General features: G+C 37.9%; 1 protein-coding gene and 2 pseudogenes across 1 annotated transcript; 1 reads left to right on the top strand and 2 right to left on the bottom strand.

The window, feature by feature from the left end:
* Positions 1-915: 915 nt before the first annotated feature.
* Positions 916-4,627, bottom strand: LOC114716529 (synaptonemal complex protein 2). Its single transcript, XM_028901526.1, has 11 exons — positions 4,471-4,627; positions 4,296-4,345; positions 3,966-4,173; positions 3,719-3,844; positions 3,431-3,529; positions 2,355-3,035; positions 1,998-2,245; positions 1,781-1,909; positions 1,622-1,690; positions 1,439-1,549; positions 916-1,032 (listed from the first exon to the last, which is right to left on the bottom strand). Exons 1-11 carry the CDS (start codon positions 4,625-4,627, stop codon positions 916-918), a joined length of 1,995 nt encoding a protein of 664 aa, XP_028757359.1.
* Positions 4,628-5,922: 1,295 nt separating this feature from the next.
* Positions 5,923-9,916, top strand: LOC114716532 (uncharacterized; annotated as a pseudogene).
* Positions 9,917-10,829: 913 nt separating this feature from the next.
* LOC114716520 (signal peptidase complex-like protein DTM1) lies at positions 10,830-11,479 on the bottom strand (annotated as a pseudogene).
* Positions 11,480-14,271: the final 2,792 nt, after the last annotated feature.

Below are 14,271 nucleotides of genomic sequence, written 5' to 3'. Positions count from 1 at the left end.
GAGGGTCCTGTCAAAAGTACAGAAATACAAAACAAAGTAGGTGATGAGTCAACATAATATTTACATGTCATAAGTTAAGAAATAAGTAAACTCCTTTTTTCTTCTGACTCCATTCTTACTAATGCTTGCTGACTATGTTGGCCACCACGAGAGCTCCTCCTCTTAATTGAGGAAGCAGGGTAAACCTATCACAATATAACTAAGTGTTATCCTACTTACACAAATGACAAGGATTTCAAGTTAGCTTTATGTACATATCGTAGTCCAATTTAATCAATTAATATAAATTCTATAAGCACAAAAGCAGTAAACATTGCATGATTAAGTTGCATTGCAAGCTGGTTTTGATAATCTGAGCTACAAGATCATATTTTGTTATCCTTCCACATCATGTTAGATTGATATAATATAATAGCTTGGGACTAAAACGGAAGCAATATTAAGTCTTACAGGATACATAAGCAATCTGAAAGACAAAATATTTTTTATCTCGTGAAAAATCTACACAACATAGACGAGATAGGAAGACAGATGCACATAAGTTCTGGTAAGACAAGCCAACCTGTTTTGAATTCACTTCTTGGTCCTCTTTTGGTTTGTCACTCATCACTTTCCACTGCAATTGCAATAAAGCCCTTTGCCTATCTTCCTGCCATATTTTGGACAAATTTAGACATAGTGCAAAAAAGAAAAAGATTATTTTAATTGCTCAGGTAATGCATACTTTTGATTTTTGGATATGCAACTCTTCTTGCAGCTTCTGACACTCATCTTCAAGTTCACACCTCAACGATTTCATCTGAGCTTCATGCTCATTCCTCAGGAACAATGTTTTCTATAGAAAATAAACTTCATGTCAGGTGAAATAAATGTCATCCAGAAGTCATAGCGTAGTCCTATACATATAGTAATATATTAACGAACCTCTCTCAGTTCATTTTCAGCTTGCAGTTGGACATGTTTAAGTTTCTCATTGTGTTCAGCTAGAAGATCTAGTTGTTTCTTGTTGTGCTCCTGCTGTATTTGACTAACCTGCATGTGGAGCAGGAAACTATTTCATCAGGATGCTCGATTTTTCAACTTAATTTTGAATACACTTGCCAAGGAAGATTACTGATGCGATGATAATCTTACAAGAGGTGAATAGCCGCCAAAGAATTAGTGTCTACCATGTTCTGAATTAAATCATCGCAGGAGATTAATGGCTTGCACAGATTTAGAATATAAGTGGCTGATTAATTACTTATCCCAAAGAAAATGAATTTGTAAAAGCAGCACGGATTATGAAATTGTAACGGTGCCTGAAACAGTTGAAGAAAAATCAGACCATATACAATCCCATTGAATGCAAGGCCCGATGCCATACTACTACTTTGATGATAATAATGGTCGACAGCTAAAATTACTCTCCATTCTTTTTACATTATTTTATGCATACCAGTGCAGCATGTTCCTCCTGAATGCGCACCAACTGTTGCCTTGATTCTTCTTTGCAATCTGCAAGTTTTTTGTCGCATCTTCCCTCTATTTCTGCAATCGCCTTATCAGCCTGAAGATTCAAATGATGAAGAACGTTTCGAGTGGATAAATGTGGCATCATCATAAATATGTTGCATCAAACCTTTTCTTTTTCCATGTTGACAATTTCCATCTTCTCCAACTCATACCTCCTCTTAATGTCATTAATAGCCTGCTAAGTGCTGTGATTGTTAGAAAACAGCTGAAGCGCAATTCATAATATATAAAGGATTTATGGAAGGTAACTGATTATCAATCACACCTGATCATTTCTCTGAGAAATTTCTTTCAAATGCCTTGATAATTCTGACTGCTTGCTCTCTACCATTAGATCATATTGCTTCTTAGCTTCTATAAGTTTACTTTCAATAGCAGCCAATGATGACTGATTCTGCAGTGACCAACAGAAAGTCAGAAACTAAAGTCCAGAAAAACCTGTAGGAACAAAAGAAATGGGTACTAGATGTTTGTTCCAAGACCTCAGAGATCTGATCTTCCAGCTTCTTTTCTTGCTCCTTGTACTGCAAAATGAGCTGTTCTTTGTCCTCTAAGACATTATTAACTTGGCCTACTTTTTTCTCCAGAAAATCTGCATGCTGCTCAAGTTTTACAACTTCCTTTTTCAAACTGTCTATTTCCTCTGATTTCCTCAATATTTCTTCCTGCAACTCTCTGAATTTTCTTTCTTTGCTTTCATTTTCCAATGCTGAAAGCTTCAGCAATAAACCTTGCTGCATGGTATTAGATTCTTGGATAAGGAACGTGACATGGTATGATAAAAGACAATAATTAAGGAAGATTTTTTCTTGCCACTAATTAAGGAAGATTAAGCAGACATGCCATCTGGGTCTCTAATGATCTAGAGCTATCTGAGAAAAATTCAACTCTCTCCTCTAATTTGGAAATCGATAGCTCAGCTTCTTCCTTCTTTAAGATTAAAGTTTGAGCTTCTGACTCCAGACACTGGATTCTTTCAGCATCTAATCGGCAGATATCTGCATGCCGGGTTGCCGTTGCTTCCAGAACTTCCCGAAGTTCAGTCACTTTATTGTTTAATTCATGATTTATCAACTGAATTGCATCTTTTTCTGATCTCAAGCTCAAGAATTTATTATGAAGCTCATCATATTGAGCTTGAGCATGCTTAGATAAGGCATCTCGTTCCTGCAGGACCAAATGGAAGCAAGAATCATAGAGACAACTTAGTTCATTAAACTTGCTCAAAACGTTCAAGCTTTCTTTGTCTAATCCAACCACATTTCCAGCCAGGGCTTGAACCAGTTCATCAAGGTTTTTGAATTCCTGAAGTGACAAGTCGAGTTTTTCAGTAATCTCAGCATTACACAATTGAAGATCGCCCATTTCTTTTTTCAGTTTTTCCTCAGCGGTTATGTGATGAGTAATTTCATCTTCTTTGACTTCTAACTGAAGTTGCACCTCTCCCAACTTTGAATTCAAACTCTCTGAAGCCATTTTGCTAGCTGCTAAAGTTTCATCTCTATTCTTGATCATATTATCTGCATGCAAATTCATGTTTCACACAAAAATCATAATGAGTTGCAAGTTACTCCATCCATTTACCACATCAGAGGGTAGATGTCAAAACTGATACATGACATATAATATTAAAAATATATGAACCTTCCAATCTTAATACACGACATGAACAAACAAAATAACGTTACTTGATAACTCCATTGCAGAAACCTTGGTAGTGTTCTTCAGAACTAAAGATGTGAAGATAAAGGCAAAAAATGCACTCTATAACCTACATAATCTCAAACTACTGAATCATATCATTCTCTCGAACATGCCTTGGAATAGGCCACTCAAGACAAGTCAGCAGAATTATTACCAATTGTCATTTGCCAACTTAATTTGTCAAGTTTACAATATCGAAAAGCTAAATCACCTTTCTCCTTTAAGAGATTTGCAGACCTAGTCTGATCATCTCTATGAACCTTGTCCTTTTCTACTGACTCGAATTTGAGCTCTTCTATCTCCTTGTTACCTATAATAAAGATCCAAAACAAATACATATAATATTGATGTTCAGTTCAATACTCAGAGCTCTCCAGTAAACTTAATGCGGTAATAACAACCCTACACTTACGTAGATATAACAATTAATCATCTTTATTTCAAAGTAACTGATTAAAAATTAAAAAATAAAACAAAATGTCAACAACGAGGAACTTACGAGTTCTAATTGTTTCCTCCGCAGAATCTAGCTTCAGAGATAGATCATCCATATGCTTATTTAAACTATCAAGAGCTTCTGAACTTGCAGAAAGTTTAACTTCCAATATCTCCTTATCTTTCTCAGCTATAACAGCATTACAGAAAGAATAGACTGGTCACTGATTCAAAGTCCATGATTGATAACTATGGCTTTAAAATAAAGCCATCAAATGCAAGTAAAATGGAAAAGCGAGAAAAAGTCTTACCAGCCTGAACTAGACCTGAGAGCTGCTGCATTGTCTCGGTAAGTTGATCACACAGTGTCTTCGTTGACGAGAACTTAGACTCCAATCCTTTCCACAGTTTTTCATCTTCTTTCTGCTTGACCTTGAGTTTGGCATTTTCGTTAAAAGCATGCCGAAGTTTTTCTTCTAAAGCATGAACATGCTCCAATGACTTCTTTAGTTTAGTATTCTGCACAGCAGCAGTGAGAAGGAACATTTCTCTGAGTAGTGAAAGGAAGCCACAAAAACCAGAAATCGTGACGTGCGTGCGTTTTGCGTAATGGATTACGCACAAAGAATATTATATTATACCGCAATTTCCAGATCAGTCTTCACTGAAGCTTGCTCTTTCACCAGTTTCTCTGCTCAAGAGGAAATAGTTGAAACAAGACCAAATTGAAATCGAAACTCGAGATAAAATCTTCATCCACAAGAAAGACCGAGAAAATCAGGATTCAGGATAATATAGCTAAATTTCGATCAAGACCTGCAGTGAGCTTCAGATTCGCAAAACTTCCCAATGAGATGGAATCCGTGGAAGGACGCGAAGAGAACGACGAAGCCTTGGCAGTTCCCGATGCAGGACCATACAGCGATTTGAATTTGTCGAGACTCTTCGAGCTCGTTAGTCCTAGCTTCTGCATTTTTAATATCGGTACCAAACCCGAAACGAAACCTTAGCCTCACTCTTCCCCGACCGTTCCTGTCTCGCTCAGCAAATGCCCGGGTCCGAGAGTTCTTGATTTAGAAATGGACGCCAAAGAATATATGGGGCAGCATTTATAAGCTATGCCTTAGGCTCAAAGTAATGCGTGTCTCTGTAGTTAGCAGTTACAGAAACATGCATGAAGTCAGTCGGACGATTTCTGTCCGCTGCATGACGGTGTATGAAAGTAGCGGGGGTGCAACAGGCTGACGAGTGACTTTTGGCAAGGTTTGAGGATAAATCCGAGCCGTCTACGCTGAGAGAGCCACTTGGATTTTGCCACGTCACCTCTTCCCCCGCCATGAACGTTGTGCCTGTTGCTCAGTGACTGAACCCGCCTTATTCCATTATAAACGCGGCCAACGACGTCAAGCATATCGGGTGGCAGAATATTGCTGCCGTTGTAGGCTTGTAGCGTCTACGTAACGAATTGTGATTTGGTGCTTTTTTCAATGAGAAATATGGCGTTAGCGTTTTAGCCTTTTACTTTAAATATAATTATAAATAAATGATTAGAACCGAATTTGGAAAGATGGTTATGAAAAAAATAAGGAATCACACTCCGTACACAATTCAGCGTAACCTCATAATTGACCAGGGTGTTTCGTTTTATACTTAAGCTTCCATTCCAGCTAGCGGAAAAGCTCCACAGTCATCACTCATCGCCCATAACTCTTGTCATGCTTGGACATGACCCCACTTGGAACTTGCAGCCAAATCCTAGCACCCGGTTTCCCTCCTCATCTTCTTGTTGCGCTTATCCACCTATCCTCTCTTTCTTTTAATAGCCATCAGACCGTGTCTCCGCTATTTTTCCACTCTTGCTCTCTTCACCATCTCATCCATGGTGGGTATTCACTTGGACAATCAAGCTCCAATGGAAGTGGCAAAGCAGGAATCAGTTTGCCAGGTGGTTGACTCAATCAACAAGACCATTCCCTAATAAGACTCTTTTCCTAGACGATGTCTGTCTCTTTGCCCCTCACAGCATCCTTTGCTGCTATTCCTCTGAATCGGTTGTTTCAGGCGGTGGTAGGAAATGGCATGAGACGCTAGGTTGAATTTTGGGTATTTGTCAAACTACACTATGCAGTTCGCACCTTAGGCGCACACCGCGTTCTGAGCCACGTGTCAATTGTATGTGTGGGACACTATTATATTTTATATTTCTTTTTGTTTGTGTTTTTTAATTATTTTAAATCTCGTATTCTTTTCGCACTTGCTCTGAGAAAACTTCCCACCACGCCATTTTGCTTCCGGGGGGCAAATTCAACTTTACTCAGTGCTTTGCGTGAACCGCCGATATGCCGCCGTCTGGTGATGGGTTCTCCGAAGCTGACGGCTGCTGCTCATGCTGTTCCAGTGAGAGTAATTGTTTACGCTATAACGACAGTGGCTCCAGCGATGTGTGTTCGCGTTCTAGAAGATCCGATCTTTCTCCGTCGTCATTGAGCTCTTCGTCCTTGTTAAGTTTCGATTCGATTCCCTTGAAGGATTGGGATAAGCTGCGGAGAATTATTCTTGCTTCGGCCAAGGGCTTCACGATAGGAGCTGGTCTTAAGGGTGGTCTTGCTCTGTTCTCCATCTTAGGTCGATTGCGACGAAGAGGGACACTAAACTCCCCGAGGTAAAATGTCATCGCATTCGAGATATACACCTGAATAATAGTTTCTATTATTCGGTTACCTACTATGTTCGCCTTTCTCTCACTTGATGTCCGAAACAACGGGTGTTTATGTTTCTCCATTTTTGGTACAGGAAGGAGGCGGCGGTAGCAAACAGAGAAGCAATCGTTCTGGCTTTACAGGAAACACTGAGATACGGCTTTTTTCTTGGAAGCTTTGCAGGAACATTTGCGTCTGTGGATGAGATTATAGTTGCTCTGGGAGGTCACCGTAGGCATGTTCTGTTCATTCTGTGTGATCAATCTTTGTCCAATTATCGATATTTAAACTTAAAAGTTTTGTTTTGAAATTGTGTATTTCTTATTCGTACTTTTCCCATCACTCTAGTTCAGGACAGCAAGATGGAGGGCTCTATTGGCAGGGGCGATTGCTGGCCCATCCATGCTTCTGACTGGCTTAGAGTCGCAACATACAAGCTTGGCTATTTACATACTTATGCGTGCTGCTGTCTTGGCATCACGATGTGGGATTAAGAGCGAACGGTTTGGGGGAGTATGTAAACCTCTCACATGGAAGCACGGTGACATATTTCTTATGTGTCTCTCCTCTTCACAGATATTGTACGTTGTCGTCCTAAACATGGTTATGCGTACTTAATGAATCAACCTTTTCCATTGTGTCCTCCTTTAATAAATGTTCCTGTCTTTTTGAATTTGTGGCAATGCCCTGTAGTTTTTAGGTAGTGTATATATTTCACTTCCCTCCTCCCTCTTTTTTTTTTTTCTATTTATATTGATTAATGTATGTTCGGTTAAGGGCAGTGGTTAACATGTTGTTTTAGGTCTTCTTACATATTAAAGCAAGAGAGTTTGCCTTCTTCATATAAGTCCTTTCTCAATAAGCATGGTGGAAAAGGTCCTGTTATCCTACAAGGTGTGAAAGAGTTAGCAAGTGGCCTGCCTTTTACTAATTTGGAAGCAATAGAGAAACACTACAGGGCAATGGGTGTTGAGATGCAACTTGATCCAGATATGAAAATCCCCTGCTCGGTATGAAAAAGTTTTATGATTTTTGTCCTCCTTCTTTCATTATGTTTCAGTGTGGTAATATTTCCTATTGAAATATATAAAGTAAAAGAAATACAGCTGTCGTTCTATTACAGTTATAAATCTTGGAAGTTGGATATGCATTTTTTTTTTAGACTTTTGATATGTAGATGTCAATCAGTGTCACAATGTCAACGTTTCTCCTTGTCCTGCAAATCTAGTTAATCCTTGATGTCATAACTTTGGCATCAACTCTTATTCTTGATTCGATCCATTTGAAATTTCACTCTTGTGATAATTGCTGATTCATTTGTTTAATCTGAGAATTCATGTATGATGCATTTCGTAATGGTGTCTATAAGTTCGTATACTCGTGGACTCTATTTGGTAAAGTTGTATGCATTTTTGTCTTTTGTTTTATTTTCTCTTTTATTTCCTTTTTATGTTCAAAATTAATGGTCTACAATTTGTCGTGCAGTTTTTCTTTTGATACTTTTTAGTACGGCTTTGAGACTCGGGAATGATTTTTGTTGAACAACAATCATATGCTCAACAATTTCTGTTTAAATCAATTAAGTTGGATTTATACATCATGTAACTGCTTACATCATGGTGAAAAACAGGTGATTTATATCAACTTGATAAGTTGTCATTTTCAAACATCTTGCAGATTGTTCATGGGAATCAGTCGTGTGGTGAGCATGTTCTTTCTTTTCTCCTTCAAGCCTACAAAAGAGCATTACCAGTTTATCTGCCAGTTTATCTGATCCCTGCACTATTAGTTCACAGACAAGGATTTTAAAAAGGTGATATAATTAGTATACATACTTAGTAAGCAATCTAATATTGACGTTTTCTTTTGTGAAGATTTCATGAAACATATTTTCCTTTCTATCTGATAGTACCTTCTGTGAGGGGCAAGTACAATGTTGATGGCACATTGGCTCTGATTATAATGAAGAGGCTCCGATGGAAAACAGATTTTCCCATTTGATATTTGTCCAAGCACTCTCAAAATACTATTTTCTTATTTTTCCACTCAAAATTTTTCATTCATCTCATGCATTAGCGTGGACTAAAAAGCATGTTCAGGCCCTTCCCGTACTTTGTTTGCATTGAAAATAACAAAAGGAGTGGATTAATGATTTATTCCCCAACAATTACTTTCATCTCAAATTTGCCCTTGAAAAATATAATATCTTCATTATTTTTCCCAATTGAATACTCCTCCTTTCTTTTCCCCAAAGAAAGATCCCTTGGCTTATGCTTCAAGCTGAGCTTATTATGACATATACGCAATATTTGAGACTATATTCTTTTTGGTTAATTATTGCTTATTGTCAACATATTTATATGCAGCCCTAACACAATATTAGCCAAAGTCTGTTTGGCACTGCAAGATCAAGTTTGTTCCTGTCTATGTATTGCTCTACTGCCTGGTTAGCATCTAATTATCTATCACCCTCTCTCCTGTTGTGTTATCTCAGATGTATCATACAGTTCTAAAACAGTATGTTTCTGATATGTCAAATGTGAATCAATATGCTAGAACATTTTAACTTCTGCAAGTTCGCATGAAATGTTTAATTAATGGAAGAAATAATCGATGTTGTATTGTACTCTTTCACATCTTTGGTATACACAAGGTGAAGCAGACTCATACGTAGTTAGAATTTCTTGTACCTCTCACTTTAGATTTGATCCACAAGATGTCGTATTGATTGCTAGACCTCGGTTTCATGTATAAGACTGTAAGATGCAACGAAAGTAGTACATTAAGGAAATTACATCGGATGATTTCATGTACTTGCTTTTTGATAGCTCTGTCCCCCCAACCCCCCGCCCCGGGGGGGGGGGGGGAACTTATTCTCCTTCCTCATTGTTGCTTCTCTCTGGCATGGATTTTGTTGAAATTCTCACATGCATGAGACCGATGCTGCCACTGTATGTCAGGATGTGGACGTGCTTGCTCTTCAGGATATTCAAAAGGTGCAACATTCCAATGGTGGTCATCGGAACGGTATTCAAGTTGAAATCCCTTTTTCTTTCAAAACTCGAAAGAATTCGGAACTATAGGAATTGCAGTTTTTCCCAAATATAAAGAGGTTGCGGTTGCGTTCTTGTGCAGTTCCCAGCTGGGCTTGCATTAGCCATTGAGAAGAAAAGCAGGCGAATAGAGATAGCGTTGTACTGCCTAGCACGGGCCATCGAGAGCTTCTTCTCATGCATGGCTGATGCAGGATACGTGCCGCATTCGAGAAAGATTAAGAGAGCTGACGTAGTGGTGTTCAGCTTGTCAACAGCCATCATAATGCACTGCTACGCACAGGAGAGGGAAGTGTTTAGGTCCAAATATTTAAACGTCCTTGATTGGGTGTTTGGTGTGCCTCCTCCTCCAGGGGAAAGCCCCCGCTGCTCAGACAACGGAAAAGCCAGCGGCAGCCCATTGGGGTATCCTGAATTCGAAAGCACCCTGGAAAGCCAACACTAACACAATTGACGTTACCTTCTCCATTTTTCCCCTTTGGATTCTTTCTTTTTGGGGGCTCGGCGCTGATCGCGCGCTGATCGCGATTCATGAATGAATAATAAAAGGATGCTTTTATGTAGCGTTGTGATGTCGCTTAAGGATTTAGTGCTGTGACACAGAGCCTTCGAGAAATTTGTATGATTGATTTCGTGGAGGACCGTGTCAACCAACCTCAACTATTACTCATTACTCCCTTCCCGGGGCTCCTGATGGGGAGCGCATCTGTAATTTAACGTATTTTTCTTGTGATTACATCGGAAATTCAACATTTCTTGTCGCTTCCATTCTATTTGATTTGCGTTGCCTTTGCAAGTATACTAGAATAAACCGGAGTTAATATTATTATTAGTTTTTGTAATTTGATTAAATTTTAGTTTTAATTCTGTAGCTTTGAATTGTTGGCTCTGATCAATATATAGTTTTATAAAATTTTAGTTTGAGTTTAACAAATAGTTTTTATATTTTTAATGAATTTTGATTTCGATCTTTATATTTAAATTCCGATCAAGTCAAAACTAATGATTTAAAATTAGAGGTTAAAATTAAAATTTGATCAAACTGGAAGAATCGGTAATAATATTAACTTAATAAATTATGTGCTTATTGGATGTAGAAATCCAACATGACAATCATATGAACGAAAATAAATTATTTTTTATCCTTTAATTTAATTCAATTAAGCAAAAATAACGGAAGGGCGAGATTTGGGGGAAAAAATGATCCAAACAGGTAATTACCCATTGCCAGAACATGCAGCTTACACATTTACTATCACTTACCAATAAACATTCAACTTTACTTGGCCCATAAAGAAAGAAAGAAAGAATCATTCCAGTACAGGGCAAACAGACAATGTAATGTTCCGGTCATCAAGATTAAAGATACATATGCCTCGCAACGGGACGCAAGCATCGTATGCACTCTGGCATTGACTTTGGCTGGAGGGATAAATTGGAAGGAAACGCTATTTACTCATTTACTAACCATTACTAATGATAAGATTTAAAGGGAAGAAAAAGGAATGTAACCATGATTTTTCCGCTATATTTTCTACTCTGTAAGAAAATAAATAGAGCATTCTTCCGCAGCTGCAGACAGAATTAATATAATTTCTTTCGAATTGAACTGATCAACACAATGTAAGAAAAAGGGGCAACAAAACTGACTACTCGGATACATACTCCCACCATTTGTGCAAAGCATATCCGTAAATTGCACCGTAACCAATCAGCCGCAGGGGAGAACTGGTAAACCTGCACATATAGAAGGAGCTTGATGGAGCATCCTTTGGAAAGGAATAAAAGCGAGACGCAGAGAGGAGAGAGCGAAATAAAAAGAGAAGGTACCTGACGAAAGCAGATCCGTGAGAAAGAAGAGAAGCCCTCTCGTCGGCAGTAATAGGGTAGGGCCAGCGGGAGAAATCGCGATCGAAGTAATCCCAGTCAGGCAAGAGAAGGGCGGCAATGCCCACGGCTCCAACAACATAAGTAACGATCATCTTCTTTGGAGAGTGAGTGAATATGCCAACCAGCAGTATAACGCCGCCGCCAGCCAAAGAGAGAGGTTCTGAGGGCGGCGTCGTTTGCCATGATGAGAAGATGGATTAGGAGGAGGAGGGATGGAGAAAGCCTAGGGTGAGGTGAGAGGTGAAGAAGAGGACAGCCATGGGGAGAGTACTGTGAATTGGTTACGAGCATGAGCTATAAATGCAGTTTCAACGGTCCGTCTAATTTCTTTGTTATTGTGATTAATGCCGTTTGCTGCCGCCATCCACACTCTTCTGCATTGTTATTATTTATTACACTAACTCACCAATCCCCCACGCCTGAGCTGGTGCTTAACTGCCTCCTGCTTCTGTGGGTCCACCTCTGGTCGGGTCGGACCCTTGACAAAGTCTTGCGACTGAAGGCCTAGTCGTTTCATCCAGATCAACCTGCAGGCTCCAGCTCCGCTCCCCCTCCGCTCCCTCGTCGGCCTTTCTTTGCTGAGTTCAACCGTTTAAATGTTACTACTGGGCTGGGTCTGAGCTTAACAGGAGTTAAACAAAAATTAGATTTCATCTTAAACTTGAGATTCTAATTTATTTTACCTCTCAAATTTATGATTCATTCTTTAAAGTATCCCATTGATTACGCATATCAAAGGAGTTTCTATCTAATGGTACTTTATGAAACTTGGTTTATATTTTTTATAAATAACTAAATTAACTAATTTTTTTAATCTATTCAAATTAGTTAAATAGTTTTTATATTAAGAATAAAAAGTACTCCTCCCTCCTAATTATAAGACCCAATTGACTTATTTGAGGAGATTAAGGAAGTAAGTAAGTTGGTTATTTATAATAATAAGTGTTGTTATTCCTAAATATCCTTGCTAATTAAGTATATTGCTAAAACTATCATTATTAGAAGGATTTTTCTGGAAAAAAATGCATAAATATAAGAGACAAATGGATTGGGTCTTATAATTAGGACCAAATAAAAGTCAAATTAGGTCTTATAATAAAGACCGGAGGAGTAGTATATTTTAAACTCATAGGTAAACCCTCACACCTGCACGTGCATTGTGTATAGTAGCTGTTGGCCAAAAGATCATCTTGAAATATCACTCGCGTTTTGCTACCCCTCTGTGGTCAATATTTGCTGATGATTTCTGGGCCTGTGGGTTCTGGGCCACCTCAAGGTGGGAGAGTTGAAGTTGGACCATATTTCAAATATGTGGAGTGGAAGGAGAACATTGCCTTGTATATGAACAGGTTCAGGCTATTTACAGGGACTTGCGTGGTCGTTCATGGATATCACCCCATCAATCATAATAGGCCCGTTTGGGTTTTTAATAGAACCGTATACATGATAATATCAAGATAAAGGTCCAACTAGTTATCTTTATAGGCCCTATTTTGAAAAGCGCGTCATCATCTCACAAAGATCTGTGTCTGTTTTTGAAATTTGATCGAGTCCTCCCATTCTTTTTTTCCTAACTGGAAAAATGCAGAGAATTGTATAAGGCAACATTTTATGCAATTTTGGGATTATCCAATAAATATAAGAGAGTTGGGTAGAAGTCAATATTGGTAAGACCTATTAGGGTAAAAGAGGATGGAAAAGTAGAGTGGACAGAGTTGTGTGTGTTTGGTCAAGATTAGGTTATCAACGAAAGCGTTGAACTCGTATGTAAATGAAGGAACTCCCCTCCAAAATCCCGTACCAAACATAGCGTAAGGGTCTGTTTGGTATGAGAGAAAATGAGAAGAGAGGGGGGATTTAATAAACTCGATTTAAAAAATTAAAAAAGTTTTTAATTAATTTTTATTATTCTTTCGTATTACTTCCTCTTTTTATTAAAATTTCAAAACCGTCCCTCCCCTCCCCTCCCCTTTGTTCTATTTCCATTATACCAAACAGTACCTAATAATCACAAGTTTAGAAGGCTGCCTCCGGAAAACTACGATATCGATCGTTGTTTTATTACAGCCACGCATGCACACACATATGTGAACACACACACATATATAACATATATATATATATATAATATCAGCTGTGCAGTGTATATATAAGTTCATCACGTTTGTCTGTCTCCCAACAATATGCAACACCTGCTCCCCTCCTTTATCTCTGCAACCTCTATTTTTAACAGATGATATTTATCTTGCAGGATACGTCTCCTTTAATTAATTTTTTTCTCAAGAAAAATCTAGTTTGAACGCCGCCTAGAATTCTTCTGGTATATCAGGCAAATCAATAATTTATCCATACTTGGATAAAATGTTTTTCTTGTGATGGGATTCGTATATAATGGAAACAAAGATCTCCCCGGCTCATATCTAATGATTTATAATTCCAGATGTTTGTGATAATTGAATCATGAAAAATCTTTAAAGCTCTCTCTGCCATAATTCCAATTTCAATTCCCTTAACTGGAATTGATTCGGAAATTTACAAATTACGTTTCAGTCATGCAGTGAATTATAATGTGAAAGTAAGTATTAGAGAATAATTCGTATGAGTATAGTTGCTGTGACATAATAAATAATAATAATAATAATAATAATAATAATAATATAATAATAATAATAATAATAATGTCAGTAGTAGTAATAATTAATAATGGCCATAAGCATCAAACTAAATTATTTTGCCTTTAATTATTCCACCAAAAAAAGACAATACCGTTAATTATGGTTATAAGCTTCAAATAAGAAGAATTTTTTTTGCCTTTCTTCTATATATATTGTATGCTTTTCGTTTTTGTCCCGTTTTTTGTATTTTTCGTGATTTTTTTTAATGTTTAAGAGTTACTAGTTTCTAGCCTTTTCTCTGAAAAATGGCATTGCATTACTACTGCATCATTCAAAAGACATCTAGCAGTACTTATTATT

The sequence above is a fragment of the Neltuma alba genome, unplaced genomic scaffold, assembly GCF_004799145.2.
Source record: "Neltuma alba isolate B1F8T4 unplaced genomic scaffold, ASM479914v2 tig00011679_pilon, whole genome shotgun sequence".
Lineage (NCBI taxonomy): Eukaryota > Viridiplantae > Streptophyta > Magnoliopsida > Fabales > Fabaceae > Neltuma > Neltuma alba.
This window is presented reverse-complemented; position numbering and strand designations above follow the sequence as displayed.